The sequence below is a fragment of the Monodon monoceros genome, unplaced genomic scaffold (assembly GCF_005190385.1).
Source record: "Monodon monoceros isolate NGI ecotype Baffin Bay Population unplaced genomic scaffold, NGI_Narwhal_1 Super_Scaffold_3, whole genome shotgun sequence".
Classification (NCBI taxonomy): domain Eukaryota; kingdom Metazoa; phylum Chordata; class Mammalia; order Artiodactyla; family Monodontidae; genus Monodon; species Monodon monoceros.
In genome coordinates this window covers 22,898,802-22,916,680 of record NW_021703780.1, presented here as the reverse complement: position 1 = coordinate 22,916,680, position 17,879 = coordinate 22,898,802, and the positions used below count along the sequence as shown (strand labels likewise).

General features: G+C 40.8%; 1 protein-coding gene and 2 non-coding genes across 3 annotated transcripts; 1 reads left to right on the top strand and 2 right to left on the bottom strand.

Annotated features, from left to right (window-relative positions):
- Nucleotides 1-3,022: 3,022 nt before the first annotated feature.
- On the top strand, nt 3,023-3,095 carry TRNAR-UCG. Its single transcript has one exon. It is a non-coding gene; the product is annotated as a tRNA-Arg (tRNA).
- A 2,865-nt stretch (nt 3,096-5,960) lies between these two features.
- TRNAI-UAU lies at nt 5,961-6,054 on the bottom strand. Its single transcript has 2 exons — nt 6,017-6,054; nt 5,961-5,996 (listed from the first exon to the last, which is right to left on the bottom strand). It is a non-coding gene; the product is annotated as a tRNA-Ile (tRNA).
- Nucleotides 6,055-9,890: 3,836 nt separating this feature from the next.
- On the bottom strand, nt 9,891-14,989 carry LOC114907287 (epididymal secretory glutathione peroxidase-like). The gene is given in 4 exon segments (XM_029242798.1): nt 9,891-10,097; nt 11,214-11,313; nt 11,792-11,909; nt 14,722-14,989. Coding segments are annotated over 4 exon segments (693 nt in total).
- Nucleotides 14,990-17,879: the final 2,890 nt, after the last annotated feature.

Sequence of the window (17,879 nt, the reverse complement as noted above, 5' to 3'; positions counted from 1 at the left end):
CAACCTCTTAATTACAATACTCAATAGGAATTTGTGCACAGGTCCACAAAAAAGCATATACAACAGTGTTCCTAACAGACCTATTCATGATATGCCCAAACTGGAAACAACCCATACATCCACCACTAGAATGGATAAATTGTGGCATATTCATACAATATGACTATATATATGGCAATAAAAAATATTGTTAAATGCAAAAACATGGATGAATCTCATAGTGCTGCACAAAAGTAGCCAGGCATAAAAGAGTACTTATTATATAATTCTACTTATATGTTATTAAAATGTGCAAACCTAACAGATGATATCAGAGTCAAAAGACTGGTTACCCTTATGAGGAAAGTCATTAGGAGGCACGTGAGAGGGGCTTCTGGTGTGCTGGTAATGTTCTATTTCTTGACACAGACAGCCTAAGTGACAAAACTTAATTCTGGATCCCATTTGATGGAAATAGTGGCAATAAGCTGGAACAAAAGATCTGAGTGAGAGTTCATAGATATATTCTCTTTGTAAATATTCAGTGATACAATAATACATATATATTCAGATACATACCTACATAAATATAAGTATTCTATATATGCTCATGTTTGGGCACTTTCCTGAATGTTTGTTACACTTCAATTTAAAAAAGTAGTTTGCTTTAAAAAGAAAAACAAAGTCACCAATTAGGAAAGAGAACATTGCCATTATTTTAGAAGTTCCATTTGCCCCACTCCACTTTACACCTCTCTCTCATCTAAGATAACCACAGTATTAATGCTTGTGATAATCACTCCCTTGATTTTACTTAATAGCTTTACTACTTATATATGTATCCATAAAACAATAGATTATTTAGTATGCTTAGTTTGTGATTTCTATAGATGATACCATGTATTTGTTTTGGAATGTTTTTTTGTTATTGAAATATTATGTTAACATCTCATTCTGTGTGATTTCTAGATTTTTCTTTATTGCATATAATTGTTTTTGTAAATTTTTATAGCTGTCATGAAAATGTGTTAAAACTGACACTATAATAAGCATACGATCTGTTTAAAAAAAAAAAGACATTTCTGTTTCTTCCTTTCTTTCTTCCTTACACCTTTTTTAACTCTCCTTTTGTCTAGTAGGGAATAGAAGTGGCAGTTCCTGGTTTACTCCATGTGTTCCCAATTTCAAACAGAATGTTTTGAATTTTTTGCCCTTAAGTATTGTTTTCTGCAGACTATTTTTGTATTTTAAAAATCAGGTTAAAGAACTTTCCTTCTATTTCCAAATTGCTGTACCATTAGTGGACACTGAAATTTATTAAATGCTTTTTTCTGTCTGTACGGAGGTGAACAAAACTTTTTCCCTTTAATTTCTTGATATGCTGGTTTTGATATTAGGATGAAAGTAGGCTTATAAAATGCGATGGAGAGGCTTCCCTCTGTTACTGTATTTGGAAGTATTTGTGTCCAGGTGAAATTATTGTCTCTGGAATGTTTTATAGAACTTCCAGATTAAAATATCTGGGTTTGGAGTTTTCTCTGTGGAAAAAATTTTGACTATTTATTCAATACATTTAATGGTTTGGACTATTCATATTTGCTATTTCTTCTTTAGCGCAATTTTTATTTTTTATTTGTTTTTTGCAGAATTGCTGTTTCATTTAAAATTTCAAATTAATTGGGCAAAATTCTTTACACCATTGCACATTCTGATCCACCTTCTGGAATACTCTTCTAATGCGTTTTTTTTTTTTTTTGGTTAACCTTTCGCATCTTGTAGATTTCAGTTCCTGGAAGGCTTACTGAAGGCTGGGTTAAGGATAGACCCCAGACAGTCTGTCACTTTGGCCTGATGTGGCCCAGAGAACCGGGGTGGTGCTTTCCTGGAAAGCAAGAGAAAGAGTGCAGCCTCCTCAGGGTGCAGTCGCTGCTCAGAAGCGCTTTTGAGAAAACACTGTTTCTCCAGCACCTCTAAATTGTGCAAAACCTATGTAACCGACTTTGGGGGGCCGGGAGCCAGAATGTGCTGAGAAGGCAGGTTGGATAAAGACCAAAATCCGACCCTCCCAGTTCCTAATAATGGGGGATGAAGTCCCCCAGATGCCTCGGATTCCAACCGGGTTGCTTTCACCACGCCCACAGCACCCCCAGGAAGAGGGTCCAAAGCAGGCGGTGTTGAGTAACCCGGCCAGCCTCGAGTGCGCCTACCCACCACCCGTGTGCTCTCCTCGCCCGCGCCATCACTAGTGGGGGATCGGGATCCACTGAGATGAGGGCGGCTGGGGAAAATGAGGTGCCGGAAAGAAAATATACGAGCACAAATTGACTCAAAACCCCTCCTTTCTAACCTGAAGTCTGGCTCCTTACCTCTGAGCTACACAACACCGCAACCCAGTGGCTGCACAAGAGGAGGGCCATTTTCTAATTGCTCGCTAAGTGCAACTGTTGGGCTTTTTAACATAGGTCTCCCTGGAGGGTATTCAGCGGGTCTATTCATCGTGGTTTCCAAAAGGGGCCAGGCCTAGGAAGACGCTTCTCGATTCAATCCTAATTGAAGCAGTCTTGGCAGGATTGGGCGCCCGGCTGAGAGGGTGGCAGGAGGGGTCTTTCTTGTGATTTTCATTTATTCCCGGAGGGTCTTAATTCTGACTCTGAAGGTAAATTCTGACTCATTCTGAAGGTAAACCGAGCGTTTGTAGCCGTGATTACAGAGGGACATTCAGTCCTTTTCTCCTATTTCTTTACAGGTTAATGCAACCGGCTGAGAGAGGCATCACAATGCAAGTGTAAAATTTTGTTCAGAGAAGAAATTTGGTGTCAAACTAAGGGCAGGAGTTTGGAGAAAAGCGAAATTTCCATTTTGTCTTAGCCTCTTACCATAATTTCTTGGAGAAGTTACTTGGCTTTTGTATCAATGACACCATCTTTTAAATAAGATTAATAAGGAAGGCCTCTCTTCGTAAGAATTATATGAATACTAAATAATACAGAAATAGTCCAGAGTCTCAACACTTGTAATATTTTTCACAGCTGGAGCGTTGTAGGACCACGTGGCCTAATGGATAAGGCGTCTGACTTCGGATCAGAAGATTGAGGGTTCGAATCCCTTCGTGGTTGTAAGTCCCTTTTTCACGCTCCGGTTCGCTTTTCCCAGGCATCACTATCCCAGCTCTCAGATTCCAAATTATAACATCCGAGCACTCCAGAGATCTCCCCTCTGGTATGATTGATTCAGTAAGTGGGGTCGGCGCCAGCCCCCTGCATCCAGCCGCTCGTACTTTAGAAGTCCTTGGCCAGACAGGCACACAGGTGTGGGAATAGGGAAAAGCGCCAGCCCTGGTCTTCCTGACCCTCTTCTAGTGGGTTGGGTGAGCAGTGAGCGAGGTGGGTGCGACAGGGCACAAATGTCAAGGAATTTTGCTCGCTGGTCAGGCAGTGCCGGGACGTCTCTGTTATTTTAGCGTGAGACGACCCTCACTCTTTCATTGGTTTTCAGTTGGTTCTCGGCAGTTTGACGCTGAAAACGCGTCTTTATGTTGAGAGATTTGTTTTTTTGAAGTCAGTTTAAATGTCGCCCCCTTGCGAAAGGAAAACTTGCCACATTTTAGAGGCGCTAGAGAAACGATGTTCTAAAACCCGCCCCTGATTCAGGTGGCTGCCTCCCGAGAGGCGCGCGGTCCTTCTCTGGCCTCTGCAGAGACCTCATGTGGGTTCTCCCGCACGGTGCGGGATGAATTAGTTGAACTTTCAGCAATATCTGAGGAACCAGGATTAAAACAGAGACCTGAAACTATGAGAAGAGGCCAGTCACGCAAATTAGGATGAAGAGGGAGCAGCCTCTACACAAGTGGAAAGAATGTGGCCAAATACATTTAAATATTTAGATGTAATGGACAAATTAATAGAACAATATGACGTATCAAAGTAGATTCAAGAAGGAATCGCAATTTTAAATAGTCTTAAACTATGAAATATTTTTAATTAGTTGTCAAGTCTTCCTTCTGAGAAAATTCCACATCCTTTCGTTTACCAGGGGCTTCTTTAAAATATTCAAAGAAGAAATAAATCTAATTAGACACAACTCTTCCACAGTATAGGACAAGAAAGGAAAGAAAGAAGAAAAAAATCCACAACTACTCTTGCCGAATGCCGTAATGAGCTTTTTCCCATGAATGTACCTCTTAAACAGCTTTATTGAGGCATTATTTTCTTAAAATAAACTGCATATATTTAAACTTATAGTTTGACATATTTATAACTCATGAAACCATCACTACAATAAAGATAATGAACATAGACATCACCCCCAAACGTTTCCTCGTGCCCTTTTGTAATCCCTGTTTATATGTTGCTGGACTTTGTTTGCTAATATTTTGTTGAGTACTTTTGTGTCCATGTTTATAAGAGATATTGATCTATAGTTTTCTTATCTCATTATATCTTTGTCTGGTTTTAGCATCAGGGTAATTTGACCTTCTTTTCCAAATTTTAAAGAGTTTGTGAAGAATTAATATCAATTAAAAAATGTTTGGGAGAATTCAGCAGTGAAGATGTCTGGGGTTTTCTTTGTGGGTAATTTTTACTTAATCAATCTGTTTGCTTGTTATAGACTCTTATTCCACGCTAAATGCCTTTATCAGTCATCTACATCTTTGTAACAAACCTCACCTAAATTTAGTGGCTTAAAACAATAATTATTTATTTTGTTTGCAATTTTGAAGTTCAACCACTTGGGCTGTGCTTAACCAGGCAATTCTTTTGCTGGTTTTGCTTGTGGTCACTCATTGATTGCAGTCATCTGGCAGCTTGACTGGGACCAGATGGTCCAAAATGTTCCCACTCCCAGTCTGGGGAGTGTGGCTGGGATGGCTGGGATGGCAGGGACTCACTCTCCACATGATTTTCCATCCTCTAGGAAGTTAGGTGGGATTTCTTCACATGGTGTCTCAGGGTCCCAAGACAACAAGAGGAGAAGTTGTAAGACTCTTGAGGCCATCTTGGAACTCTCACAACCTCACTTCCACAACACCATTACCACAGCATTCTATTGGCCAAAGCACAAGTTCAGCTCACATACAAGAGGGAGGGAAATAGACTCCGCCTCTTAATGGTAGCTGCTGCACAACCACATTGCAAAGGGACATGTATAATGGGAGGAATTTGTGGCCATTAATCAATCAATAATTTATTATCTCATTTAACACTAAAAACAACACTCTGAATAGCCCCTATAGATATGTCTGTTGTATATCTTGGTAAGTAAGTTATCCACGATCACTTCTTTACCAGCGTTAATCTAAATTGGTCTGTGAGTCTTATTTCGAACCCACATGTACCTGGTGGGCAGCTCAGGGTAGGGCCGGGGAGAACGTAAGCACTCCAAAACGTAGCAGCAGATGAAAAAGAACTGATAGTGCTGAGCACTTGCGCACGGGCAATTATAAATCTTTTGTAAAGCCGGAGAGCTCCATGTCCGTGTCTCAGGATGACTCTGATAATGTTTAAATCCAGGTGAGATTAAGTGACCCACACATAGGCTCCTGACTCAACTCATTTTCTGAGACTGAATACCTGTGTCTCCGATATATCTACAGGCAGCATGGACTTATAAATAAGCATCCTAGAGGAAGCCAGAGGAGTGGAGAAACGGAGGAAAGCAGGTTCAAGGACAGGACATTTTCCGCTGAAAGACTTGTAAGAAAAACCAAGATCGTCCGCATTTCACATAATTGACAAATCAGACGTAGTTGAATACTGTGAACAGTCGTCTTGGCAAGTGTCAAATGATAAATTGCCAAAGTGCTGGAAGAAGGCAGGCACCACACTCAGCAGGATGGTACTTGTTATGCATGACTTTAAGAGAGAATTCTAAGACAAATCACAAGCAAGATGTAGGACAGAAATCACAACAGTTGATCTCTTCGGGGGTGGCCTCATATTTGGCCTGTCTCTTTGTATGGACGGGAGAGTAGTAGTAAAAGTTGCTCCAGGTGAGGCTCGAACTCACAACCTCGGCATCGCTCACAAGTGTACTGTCTTATAAGTACCGCGCGCTAACCGATTGCGCCACTGGAGCTACGTTAGGGAGATATAAGTGAATATACTTTCACAGATGAAGACGGTATTTTTGTTAAAGATATTAAATATTATGAACAAAATGGCACCTTCTGATATGGGGCTTCCACAGATGGGATTAAAAGCAGCAATCAAGGCATCACTGGTATTTGCCACTGCAGCCGTTTCCTCCCCGGTACAGAGACGCTGCCGGGGCTGAGCGTCGCAGTTATCTCTATCTTGATTTTCCGCTCAGATTCCCACGGCTTGTCTAAATTCAGACTGTTATTTGAAAGCATTTGAATGAAAAAAAATTACATTGATTCCACAAAGGCAGGAAGCTTTCCACTTAGGAGTGTGTATTTCATCTGTAAGAAACCAGTGCATTTTCATTGCTTCCGGATTCCCGCGGACTTTCCATCTCAGCGGTTCTACTTTCTTGAGTTTCCCGTCTCCACTCTGAGCTCCGCTCGACTGACTTTTGATCTGCTTCAGATGCCACCTATCCCACCCCGACCCGATCACTCGCTGTTTTTTAACCTAACAATTTAAAAATACGTTGTTATCCTGAAACATTCAGAGCTAATATTTCCTTTCGAAAAACCACTGTTATAAATGTGCAGATGCAATACATACAAAGGGAATGCAGAAAAACAAAAAGATAACTTGAACATTTTCTGAAGTCTCATACTCAGAGAAATCTATTGTTTATATTTGTTGTAGTTCATTTCAAGCTTTTAGTGGGCGCGCTGTGAACCAGACCTGAGCCACAGCTCCATTTGTTACCTGGTCCCTATTACCTCCATTTTAACAGGGGGGCCATGATGACACTTTGGGTCTTTCCGTATCAATATCAACTTGGACCTTGTTTCCAACAGTCCTTGAAATGTGAGGGTATTTCTCTTTCTTGAGTTTATGGTTATTGAGTAAATGCTCATAAGTCCCTTTAGGAAAGGAATGGGGGAATTATATTCTACATATTTGCAGTGACACTGCAGGGTCCTCAGGACTTGACTTCTCCTTTAGTCAAAAATTTCAGGTCTGAAAACTGGTTTAAGATCAGAAATTGAGCAAGGTATTGTGATTTTATTTTTAACTGGTGTAGCTGCCCTCAGTCTCCTGATTATCTATCCTCAATTTCTTCTAATTGTGTAGACAGTGATATGCTTGTTGACTGCCCATCTGTGTTGCTTCTAGGGATGCTGTATTTTATTAATTATCTCAAACACTCTGCAAAGTTGGCTACCACTCTGAAATTGTCTCTCATTACAGTAATTTTGCCCACCCACTCCTGGGGCATGCGCAAACACACACACACACACACACACACTCACGGATTCTGATGGTTGAGTGCTGCTATCTCTGGCCTGAATTATTTCAGGATCCTATAGTCCCCATTGCTGTCAGTGAAGTTACTTCTGTAGCAGAATCTCATACCATCAGCCCAGCACCAGTAGAGGACACTCATCATAGAACTTCTCAGTGAGGCTGGTGCCCCTCTCCTCAGCATATTACTTTTTTTTTTTTTTTCCAAACAGAATGTCCTTTGGCCCTCTTGTGACACATTCATCTAGTGGGTTTTCCAGCGTTACGTGGTAAATCCAATAAATCCACTCTAGCATGCCCACTTTTCTGAGCTTTTGATCCCTCCTTTCTGCCATCAATCATGAGAGTCCTGGCATTCTTACCACATTTAGTGAGAGTCATTTCTTTTTCAAGCAGGAGAATCCTAATAGTATGTTGAGTTCTTGCCAGTGTGTAAAAATTCTATACTTTTGGAGAATACTCCAGTATCAGTAAACTCTACTTCAGCTAACTTTGAGTTCTCTTCTTGATCCAGAACCCTTAGAATTTAGTTCTATATGGGAAAGACGCTGAGTGAGTGGCAGAGGCACGTGTTTGGCAGAGGAGAGGTCTCTGCATTGTCTTCAAGGAAGAACCCTTAATAAGGAGGACTGGGCTACTTTTAAAAGGCTCAAAGGATCTTGGGAAATCTGGAGATTTAGATGTTCTAATGCATCCCACCAGATGTCTCCATTCAATGTCTCAAGGTTCTATTCTTTTCCAATCAAGGCCATGACCTAGGCATAGAAGATAATCTAGTTTGAGAATTTAACCCACTTTGGAGTTCTACTATTCTTATGATTAAATCTTGGATCTGAACCTTAGCTTTTTATGCTCTTGAGTTGCAGGATATGAGAGGTTCTTTATATCCCATTATGGAGACACTCTGGCTTTCACAGTTAGCCTTTATTTGATGAGATATCATCCTCAGCCTTTAATCATCTTTTTCCAGGGCATCAGTTTCTTCTAATAGCAACGATACAATTCTATTATTATTACCAGCTCTCCCATATTTATCAAGCACCTGATACATCACATCTTCTTGTGCATATCCACCAGTATAGCATCTCAGTTCAGGTCTGGTGAAAGTTTTAAAAACTGCTACTTTGTGCCAGTGGCTGTTTGTGCTCCACCAATCCCCTCACTACCAACCAGATGGTGGGTAATTCAGCTTCAAAAATCTCATCTTATCATCCTCTTTCTCAGATCACTTTTGGTACTAACTATTGTAGGTTGGGTTCCCCGGAAAGACTCCAAGATGGGGATTTGCATTCAGAAAGTTTACTGGGGCACTACCTCAGGGTCAACACCTGAGAAGCAATGAAGAGAATCAGAATTTATCAGAGGGAAAAATTGGGCTGCAGTACAAGTGCAAAAGGGCAAGTGCCTACCCCACTGGAATGGGTCCTTCAGAGTTGTCCTAAATTGAGAAGCCAGATCGTGGCTGTTATACCTCTCGTTGACCAATAATTGCATACAGGCTGCCCCTGGAAATGAAATGTGACCTTGACCTGAGACAATTCCTAAAGAGGGATGAGAGTTGAGAGCCATCAGGTAACAACCTTTCAAGGACCTGGGATGGTAAATCCTTCTGTCCAGGGGGTTCAGGTAATTTGGTCAATCCACCATCTGTGACAGTCACAGTGAGGAAGAAGAGAAAGGTATGACGAGTTTGAGCACAGGATAGGATTTAAAAACCACCACACTGATCCCAGTTGCTGCAGAAAACATTTTATTGGAGATAGGGTCAGGGCTGGTTCTGAAGCTGAGGAATCTAAGGTTGAGAGAGGAAAGCCTGTCCTTCAAAGGGTGCTCTGCCCAAGTGTCACAATCTGAATACAGTAAAGATCAGACATAGGAAAGTTTCTGTAGGGTCCAAATTAGAAAGAGGCTCCAGGTCCCACTATCGTGAAGATGCCCTTCCCTTCATGTGAGGCAATTTCCTGCTCCCACTAGACCTAGGGCTCCTACAGAAGAGTGACAGATCAGTGGGAGCAGGGGTGGGCTGGGTGTCACAGATAAAGACTGATCCGAAAATGTTTGGAAGTTGACATTACATGTTTCTCCTGGGGAAGGAAATATGTTATGAAGTGGAACCTAGATTGTATGGCTATACACCCCATTGCTATTTCTACACCTTTAGGGTAGAGAGAGAAGGAGAAATCAGAATGTGTAGCAACGTTCTTTTTCAGAATATTGTGACAAACTGAACCTTCCTCATGGAAGGATGATTTCCCTTTGATGGATATGCATTATTAAATTTGTAACAGATGTCTGAGGATTTAGGGTTTCCATTCTGTTTTTTCTTCACCCACTTACTCTTGCAAGGGGAAATAGCAGTAGCCTTCTGAATATAAATCTACTTGGTAGAGAGTGGGAATTTTGGCACTATAGAGGTGATTTAGTCAAGTGGAGACCATTTAGGAAGAGAGTATAGTGAAAAGATGGATTTTTTTTTTTTGAACAGGTCTTCAGGTAAGAAGCAGAATGGCTTCTGCCCCCAACTTGGTCTTCCTATTTGGTTTTGAGCTGTTTCAGGTATGCCAGAATATCTGACTTGACTGTACTGACTGGAGCCTGATGGAACCAGCGCATGACAGGGACTCCATCAGGTCCCACCAGGATCTTTTCAAAATTCCAGCGGATGTCATGGGCCACGATGGGTTCCCAGGATATATGTTTGATTGAGCCCATAAGTTCAGAAGGGTGAGGACAGGATTGCTGCAGCAGAGAGATGGAAAAGAGAAATGACAGTATCATTTCTGCTCTTGGATGATTCAGGCTATTTTCACCCACAGGTAATCTACTCCCTCTTATATCAAGATATTTTCATTTCCTCTGATTACTAATATATTCTCTGAATCACAAAGATACCAACTACCAAGAATGTTGTAGATATTATAGCAAAAGTCTATTCCCTCTTTCTGTTTCTCCCTGTGACCACATCACAAAATCCTGCTGCTATGAATAAGATATATCACCTCTCTAGCTTTCAGTTTCCTTTTCTGCAAAGTGAATGGTTTAGATTAGAATGTGGTTTCCCAGGTCTTGATGCTCCATGGGCCAGTAACATTTCAAAAATATCTTTTGGAACCAGTAGGAGTTCCAACATTTTGTTTTGTCAAATAAGAGAAAATTTTAAAAACATCATTGCTTCACCATTTAGTTTAAAAAAGATAATTATAAGAATAAATTACATATAGGTACTAATCTTAGAATAAAGGGTAGCCCTATAAATTAGTTGAGCTTATGAAATCCTCCTTATATTGTGCTATTTTTTCAATTTACTGAGAATATATAAAAATCTCAACATAGGCCAGCTTTGGCCCACAGTTCAGCATCTAAGAACACTGAACTCTGATGATCTTTAGAGGCCCGTTCAGCTCTCACATTCTCTATATCTAAGAGTCGGTGTTTCATATAAAGCACTTACTACATTGTATTATATCTGATTTCTATGTCATCCTCTCCAGTATGAAATCATCAAGGAATAGGGACTGTTTCTATTCATCTTTATACCCTTATTATTTAGAAAACTGCCTTATAGATAGCAGGCACTCAACAAGTATACCTTGAATGTATGAATGAATGAATGTCAATGAACAAAAGAGAGTGGTCCCAGTGAAAGGTGACACTCTACACAACTCTCTCCACCACACAAAGCCAGAGCATCATAGATACCAACAAATTAAACCTCAATCCCTATGCTAATCTGGAGATCTCTTCCAAAGAGTCCAATCCCACCTCCAGGCAGGTGCCCTTGGATCCATTTCTACCACACCAAGTTTATGCTAGGAATATTTGGGAAGAAGAGGCTTAGGTCAGTGATTAACTCACCTTCAAGAAGGTGAAGACTTTCTGCTCTTTTTCGCCATTCACATCCCCTTTCTCAAAAAGCTGGAAATTAGGTACATATCCTCCTCCTGGACGGACATACCTGCAATGAACCATAATGTTCCCAGGAAGCTCCAGAATGTATGAAAGAAAATTATAATGGGGTACCAGAATTTGAGGTCATGAGAAAGTGGAGAGAGAGGTGGAGATATAGAAAACAGGGCTGGGAAGGGGAAATAAGGCCATTTTTAAACTTTGGGCTCCCTGATTCACTTTATTTTTCTCTATTCCACATCCTATCACTGTCTCCCCCTGCACTGTTTCTGTAGCAGCAATACCAGAAGCTATTTCTGTGCTCCTGGTCCTCCGTGGTCCGTCCAGTTCTCGCTTCCCAGAGAGGGGGAGAGAGTGTCTGACACTGCCAGACTCATATCAGCAGAGGCCAAAGTTAAAATCAGTTTGCAGATGCCCCTAAGCCTATTAACCCACTACCCATCCCAGAAGTCCCTAATATGGAAGTGCCTCTGGAAACAGAGGAAAGGTAGACAGAGACCCCTATAGGGTTTCAAGCAGGCACTTACTTCAGTCCCGGAAGGATCTCTGAGTTCTCTCCTGGTTCTTGCTTTCCAAATTGGTTGCAGGGAAAGCCCAACACAACTAGGTCAAAGGGCTTCAGCTCCTCCTGAAGTGCGCTCAGTTCTATGGGTAGAGAAGGGACAATATGGCGGCCTGGCTAGAGAGCCTCCTTGTGTAGAGAAAGATCCTTAGAGATACCCATTTTACAGAGGAAAAAACCAGAGGCCCGGGGAAAGAAAAAAAAATATCTAGGTCAGAAAGACTGTTCGTGGCAGGGCTGAAATTAGATACTGGATCTCTAAACATGTATTCAAAATGTTATAGTGCAGTATTTCCCAAATCTGCAGCACATCAGAATCAGGTGGGGGCCTTCCTTTAAAAATAGGGATACCCAGGTTCCATTCCAGAAAAATTTCTGATTACATTCTTTTGAGATGGCTCCCCAGTCACCTTTATTATTCTAAAGCTCACCAGATCACTGCTGGTGGGATTGTAAAATGGTTTAAGTGCTATGGAAAATAGTATGGAGGTTTCCCAAAAAATTAAAAATAGAACTACCATAGATCAGCATTCCCATTTCTGGGTATATATGCAAAGAATTGAAAATAGGGCCTCAAAGAGATATTTGCACATCCATGTTCATAGGAGCACTATTCATAAAAATCAAGAAGTGGAAGCAACCCAAATGTCCATCAGTGGATGAATGGATAAACAAATGATTGAAGAACTGGCCTTCAAACAAATTCAGCCTTAAAATGGAAGGAAATTCTGTCACATGCTACAACATGGATGAACCTTGACGACATTATGCTAAGTGAAATAGACTAGTCATGAAAAAGACAAATACTGCAGGTAAGACAAATACATTTGGTATCTAAAGTAGTCAAATTTATAGAAACAGAAGGTAGAATGGTGGTTACTAGGGGCTGGGGGGAAGGGGAGAAGGAGAGCTATTATTTAATGGGTACAGAATTTCAGTTTTGCAAGATGGAAAAGTTCTGGAGATTTGTTTCACAAGAATGAATATTTTTAACACTACTGAACAGTATTCTTAAAAATGGTTAAAATGGTAAATTTTATGTCATGTCTTTTTGTACCACAATTAAAAAATGAAAAGCTCATCAGGTGATTTTTAAACAAAACTGCGTTTAAACATCACTGCTCATCAGTTTGCCTTCCCTGGTTGGTTAATTGGTAGATTGAATCTTTCTTTTAAAAAGGAAAAGACACACACAATGAGAATGTGCTTCTCTCCTCTGCACAAGCTGGTTCACCCTGGGTGGAGTGTGGGTAAATCTGACAGGGGCAAAGAGAACCAGAGAAATTCCAGGTTGAGCTTCCTGGTGTTCTTCAACAGTCTTCAGGATGTTAAAGATGCATTCTACCTAAAAACCCTCATTGATATGCCAAAACACAAGCTTCCAACTGCCTTCTTCCCCAAGTTTTCCAATTTGTCTCCTCAGACTTTTGTAATTGTCTTCTTCGTTCACCCTTTCTGAGCTAGATATTTTCAGTCCCCTAGCAAACACTAACCAGTCCCACTCAGATTCTGCTCAGCCAACGGGGTCAACTGATGTCTCCTCTTAGTCCTTTATTTATTTTTGTTTATTTATTTTTGCAATATGAGATTGCTTTCCTGTTTCCAAATGGTTCCTTAGTACCTTTCCCCACATCCTCCACTCTTGTCTTTAGTCACTGTAGGTAATCACTTCCTCTAGGAAAGAGACAATAAATTATGAAACATGTCTACCAGTCCTTGAGTAGCTATTTCTCAGTGTCCTCATCTGTTATGTACAGAGTGGGAACTGAATAAATTGATTTTTAAAGTCCCTATAAACTGGTAAAATGAAGTATGGTCCAGTAGAATATTCTTCAGTCTTAAAATTAAGAGGGAGGAAATGGTCTGAACTCCAAGGTACCTTATTAATTTTAAAAAGCAAATTGGCAAATAGTATTTACAATATGTTATCAACTGGGGGAAAAGAAAAAAAAAGAATACCCATATATTTTGTAAACATGATAATATTGGTCATCTGAAGGGAGGGGAAAGAGGTGAAAAAACTTTTCACTCTAAACTTCTTTATTCCTTTAATTTTGAGCCTTGTGAATATATTACCTTGTCAAAATATAACATAATCAAAAATTTTAAATCAAAGTTCTTATTAGTTCAAATATAAGAAGTACATCTGTTTCTGAAAGAAAATAATCCTGTTCATTATTTATTGGCTTTCAAACAACAAGGCCTAAGATATGAGAAAGATAAAATTCTGCCCTGAGTCATGTACAGAGAGGGAAAAACTACACTTAAAGGAGGCATTAAGGTTGGAGAGGGAGTGTTTGCCTCTATTATGGCCTCCTCTACCAGCCCTTGCTCCAGTCAAATGTGCTCCAGGTATAAAGCCCCTTTCCCCTTTTCCCTGTCTTTGTAAGTTACATGTAAAACCCTGGAAAAGTCTCAAAAACATCAATCCTACCTCCTATATTTACCAAGGAGACTTGAATCTTCAGAGAGGCTCCTAGCTGTCAGATACATTATTGATTCTCCTGGAAATCTCAGGAGCAAAGCAGAGGCAGGACATAGGAAGGGGTCAACAAACATTTTCTGTGAAGGTCCAGATAGTAATTTCAGATGGTCTCTGACACCATCACTCATACAACCACTCAACTCTGCCTTGTAGCTTAACATCCATCACAGACAATCTGTAAATGAATGAGCATAGCTATGTTCAATAAAACTTTGTTTACAAAAGTAGGCTGGCCAGATTTGCCCTGTGGACCATAGTTTACTGACTCCTGACATCAGGGAATAAAGTCACTTGATCATGAGTATTTACTTTGATACATAGAATTAGAATTAGAATATAATTCCAACATGACTTAGAATATAATGAGCTGGAAAGTTTAGTCCCAAGGAGATTTGGTTATGAACTCTTACCAGAGTATTGAGCTGTCAGACCACAATAGGTGGCCACATTGACAAAAAGGACATGCTTGCCCGCATACTGCAAAGAGGGAGAAAGCAGAGGTCAGAGTCTTACAGGAAGGACTGAGGGCAAGATTTGGGAGCAGGACAGAAGGCTCCACCTTTGAGCCCTGTCCCACCCTCTCTGGTGGTCACTAACCTTCTCCAGCTTAGAATTTGACTGCACAAAGCCAGCTAGGAAAAGGGGGAAAAGATAGGAGGCCCTTAACTGTACAGTCATGACTAGTATCTGTAGATCACTAGTCTGAGAGTCTGAGGTTGTCGGGTACCTGGCAGCCTTTTGATACCCTGTCAGGGACTAGCCCAAGCCTATGCAGGCCAGTTGCAGGGTGGCAAGGATTTCTGGGGCGTGAGTAGGGCAAGAGGACGTAGAATTCAAACCACGTCCTCACCTACACACACCTCCGTGAGCACTCAGCGCTCACTAGTGCGATGAGGAACCGGGACTCACATAAATTCTGGCAGAATTATGAAAAGGTGAGGGCAAGCACTCCACAGTCCTTGAAGACTATTGTCTATTTTTTCTGAGTGGATAGCCGTATCTAGGTGCAGACATCTCAGTAAAGTCACTGCAAAAAGGCATGACAGGGCTGCCCTGGTGGTGCAGTGGTTGAGAGTCCGCCTGCCGATGCAGGGGACGCGGGTTCGTGCCCTGGTCCGGGAGGATCCCACATGCTGCAGAGCGGCTGGGCCCGTGATCCATGGCCGCTGGGCCTGCGCGTCCAGAGCCTGTGCTCCGCAACGGGAGAGGCCACAACAGTGAGAGGCCTGCGTACTGCAAAAAAAAAGGCATGACATAGACATTCCAAATACTAATCCTAATATTATTATGTAAGTTAAAATAAAATCAAATAATGGACCACATGTGATCCATTAGAAGGAAACTGGGCCTGAGGAAGGGAAAAATATTTGCACATTAATATGTTCACTGTACAAGTGTTTACAAATGCTTTCATGTGCTTACTAGTCAGTAAGAAAAACCAAGCAGCCCAAGAGAAACACGGGCACCAGACAGTAAACCAAGTGGCATCTGTAGTAGGATACAATGTTCTCCCTTACCAAGAATTAAAGAGGTATAAAGAAGAATAGTTGCATTTTGCATTTATCAGATTGGCCAAAGTTCAAAAGAATGGAGGTACCCAGTCTCGGTGTCAGTCTGGTATAGGAGGCTCTTACACGCTAGGTGGGGGCAGGGAGGACTACTAATAGCCAACAACTTTCTGGAGGATAATCTGCCATTTTGAATGCGATGCTTTTTTTTTAAGTAAATAACTTAAATTTTTTTTGGAAATAATTATAAATATATAGGAAGTTGCAAACACTCCTCTTAATCTCCTGGAAGCCCGAAGGGCCAAGAAGGATAATGGAAATGAGACTCAAGTTCCTCTTAGGATAAAAATGCTTTGCCTCTCAACCATCATAAGAACCCCCATCCATTCAGCAACAGTTTCTAGCCACTGCTCAATAGTCTCAGCCAAAAGTTTAGAATAGATGAGTTGATGATGCAGACCTGGAGCCCTAGGAATTGCTGAGTTTCTCACATAAATAACATATTTAAATCCCACCAACTTCATGGGGGGTGGGGGGGCTGACCAGTAACTTTCTCTTGTCTACAATACAGTTTTACTTTCTGGACCTCAAGTGCTAAGGTTTGAGTTAATCATACTCCTAAATTCATGATTATTTGTCCTTGTAAGGTTCCTCTCTTGTTTTATTTATTATTCATACCCAAACTTCATTGATTTTTGATTCCTCTCTGCCTATAGGTAAAATGTTTAATATGCATAGTGTTCTTATTCTTGACACAGTTGTATATTCCTCATCAGATTATTAGCTCCTTGAAGTTTAAAAAATTATTTGGGTTTTTTTTTCCATTTAAATCTCAGATTTAAAGGGTAGAATTAATCAAAATTTTAAATTTATGGCACTTTATCATCATTAGGCTATGCAATGATTCTCTTCTTATATTAATTAAAAAAATTTTTTGTCCCCAATCCACTCCCATTTTCCTACCTGTCAGAGAGGAGGAGTGGCAAGGAAACAGTTACTACAGAATGGAAGGTTGGCAACATTTGTTCTGTTGCAACAAAACATTTGGTAAAACTGTTGCCTGATGACTTAGGAGGCAAAATGACTAAAACAAGGATGAATACGGTTCGTGGTTCCTATGGCTTTGGAATTACAAGGGGGTGAATTCAGCAACTAACTGTGCTGTAACGAGATAACTAACAAAGAGATGTTGAAAAATATTTGGATTAGTTGAAGAGTATCGGGTTTGTTTGCCTTTACCACTCTTCCCACACTCTTCTTCCTCCTCCCACAGGATTTGGGCTGACAGCTCAGCTTTACTCCCACGTTTATTGAAAAGATAAATTCTTCCCCTCCAATTCTCAGTTCCTTTCCAACCAGCCCCCTCCTTCTTCCAGGTTCACGTAAAAAGCTGCCTCCCCTTCCTTAAAACTGAAGTCTGAGTAGGGTTTAATTCTTGCTTCTGGTGGAATCTGGGTATTCATTAATTCTCTTGGAAAACAGAAGATTTTTGTTATCCCAGATTTCTGATCTCTTCTCAGAGGCCTCTAATCTAGAGGGAGGAGCCCAAAACAATGACTGCTGATCCAGCCACAAAGCTCCGAAAGCCCTTTAGGGCAGCTATACAGGTTTTCTGCTTTGTGGCCCCTTCCCACCCACAGATACTTTGCCCAGCCACAGTTCGAGAACTATGGAGATTAAAATATCAAGCCTCAAAAATAGTGTACTTCAATTCCTTCATCCTTCCCAGGATGTGTGACTTTGGGTAAGTTACCCTCTGTGCCTCCGGTCCCATTTGTGAAATTGGGAGAATAATATGAACTTCATCGGACTAATTTAAAAAATAAAGGAGATAATTCATTTAAACTCTTAGCACTGGACTTAGCCCAAGGTAAACACCCATCGTTAATTTAACAGATGAGGAAACTGGTGCTTAAATAGAAAAACTGACTTATCCAAAGTTACGTGCAATTACACACTGCTTCTCCCTTGCTGTTATAAATTCCTTACTTTCTTAGTCACTTTATCTTTGCTCATCACACAATAACTAACTCCTAAAGTAGAAGAGAAAATTTCATCAG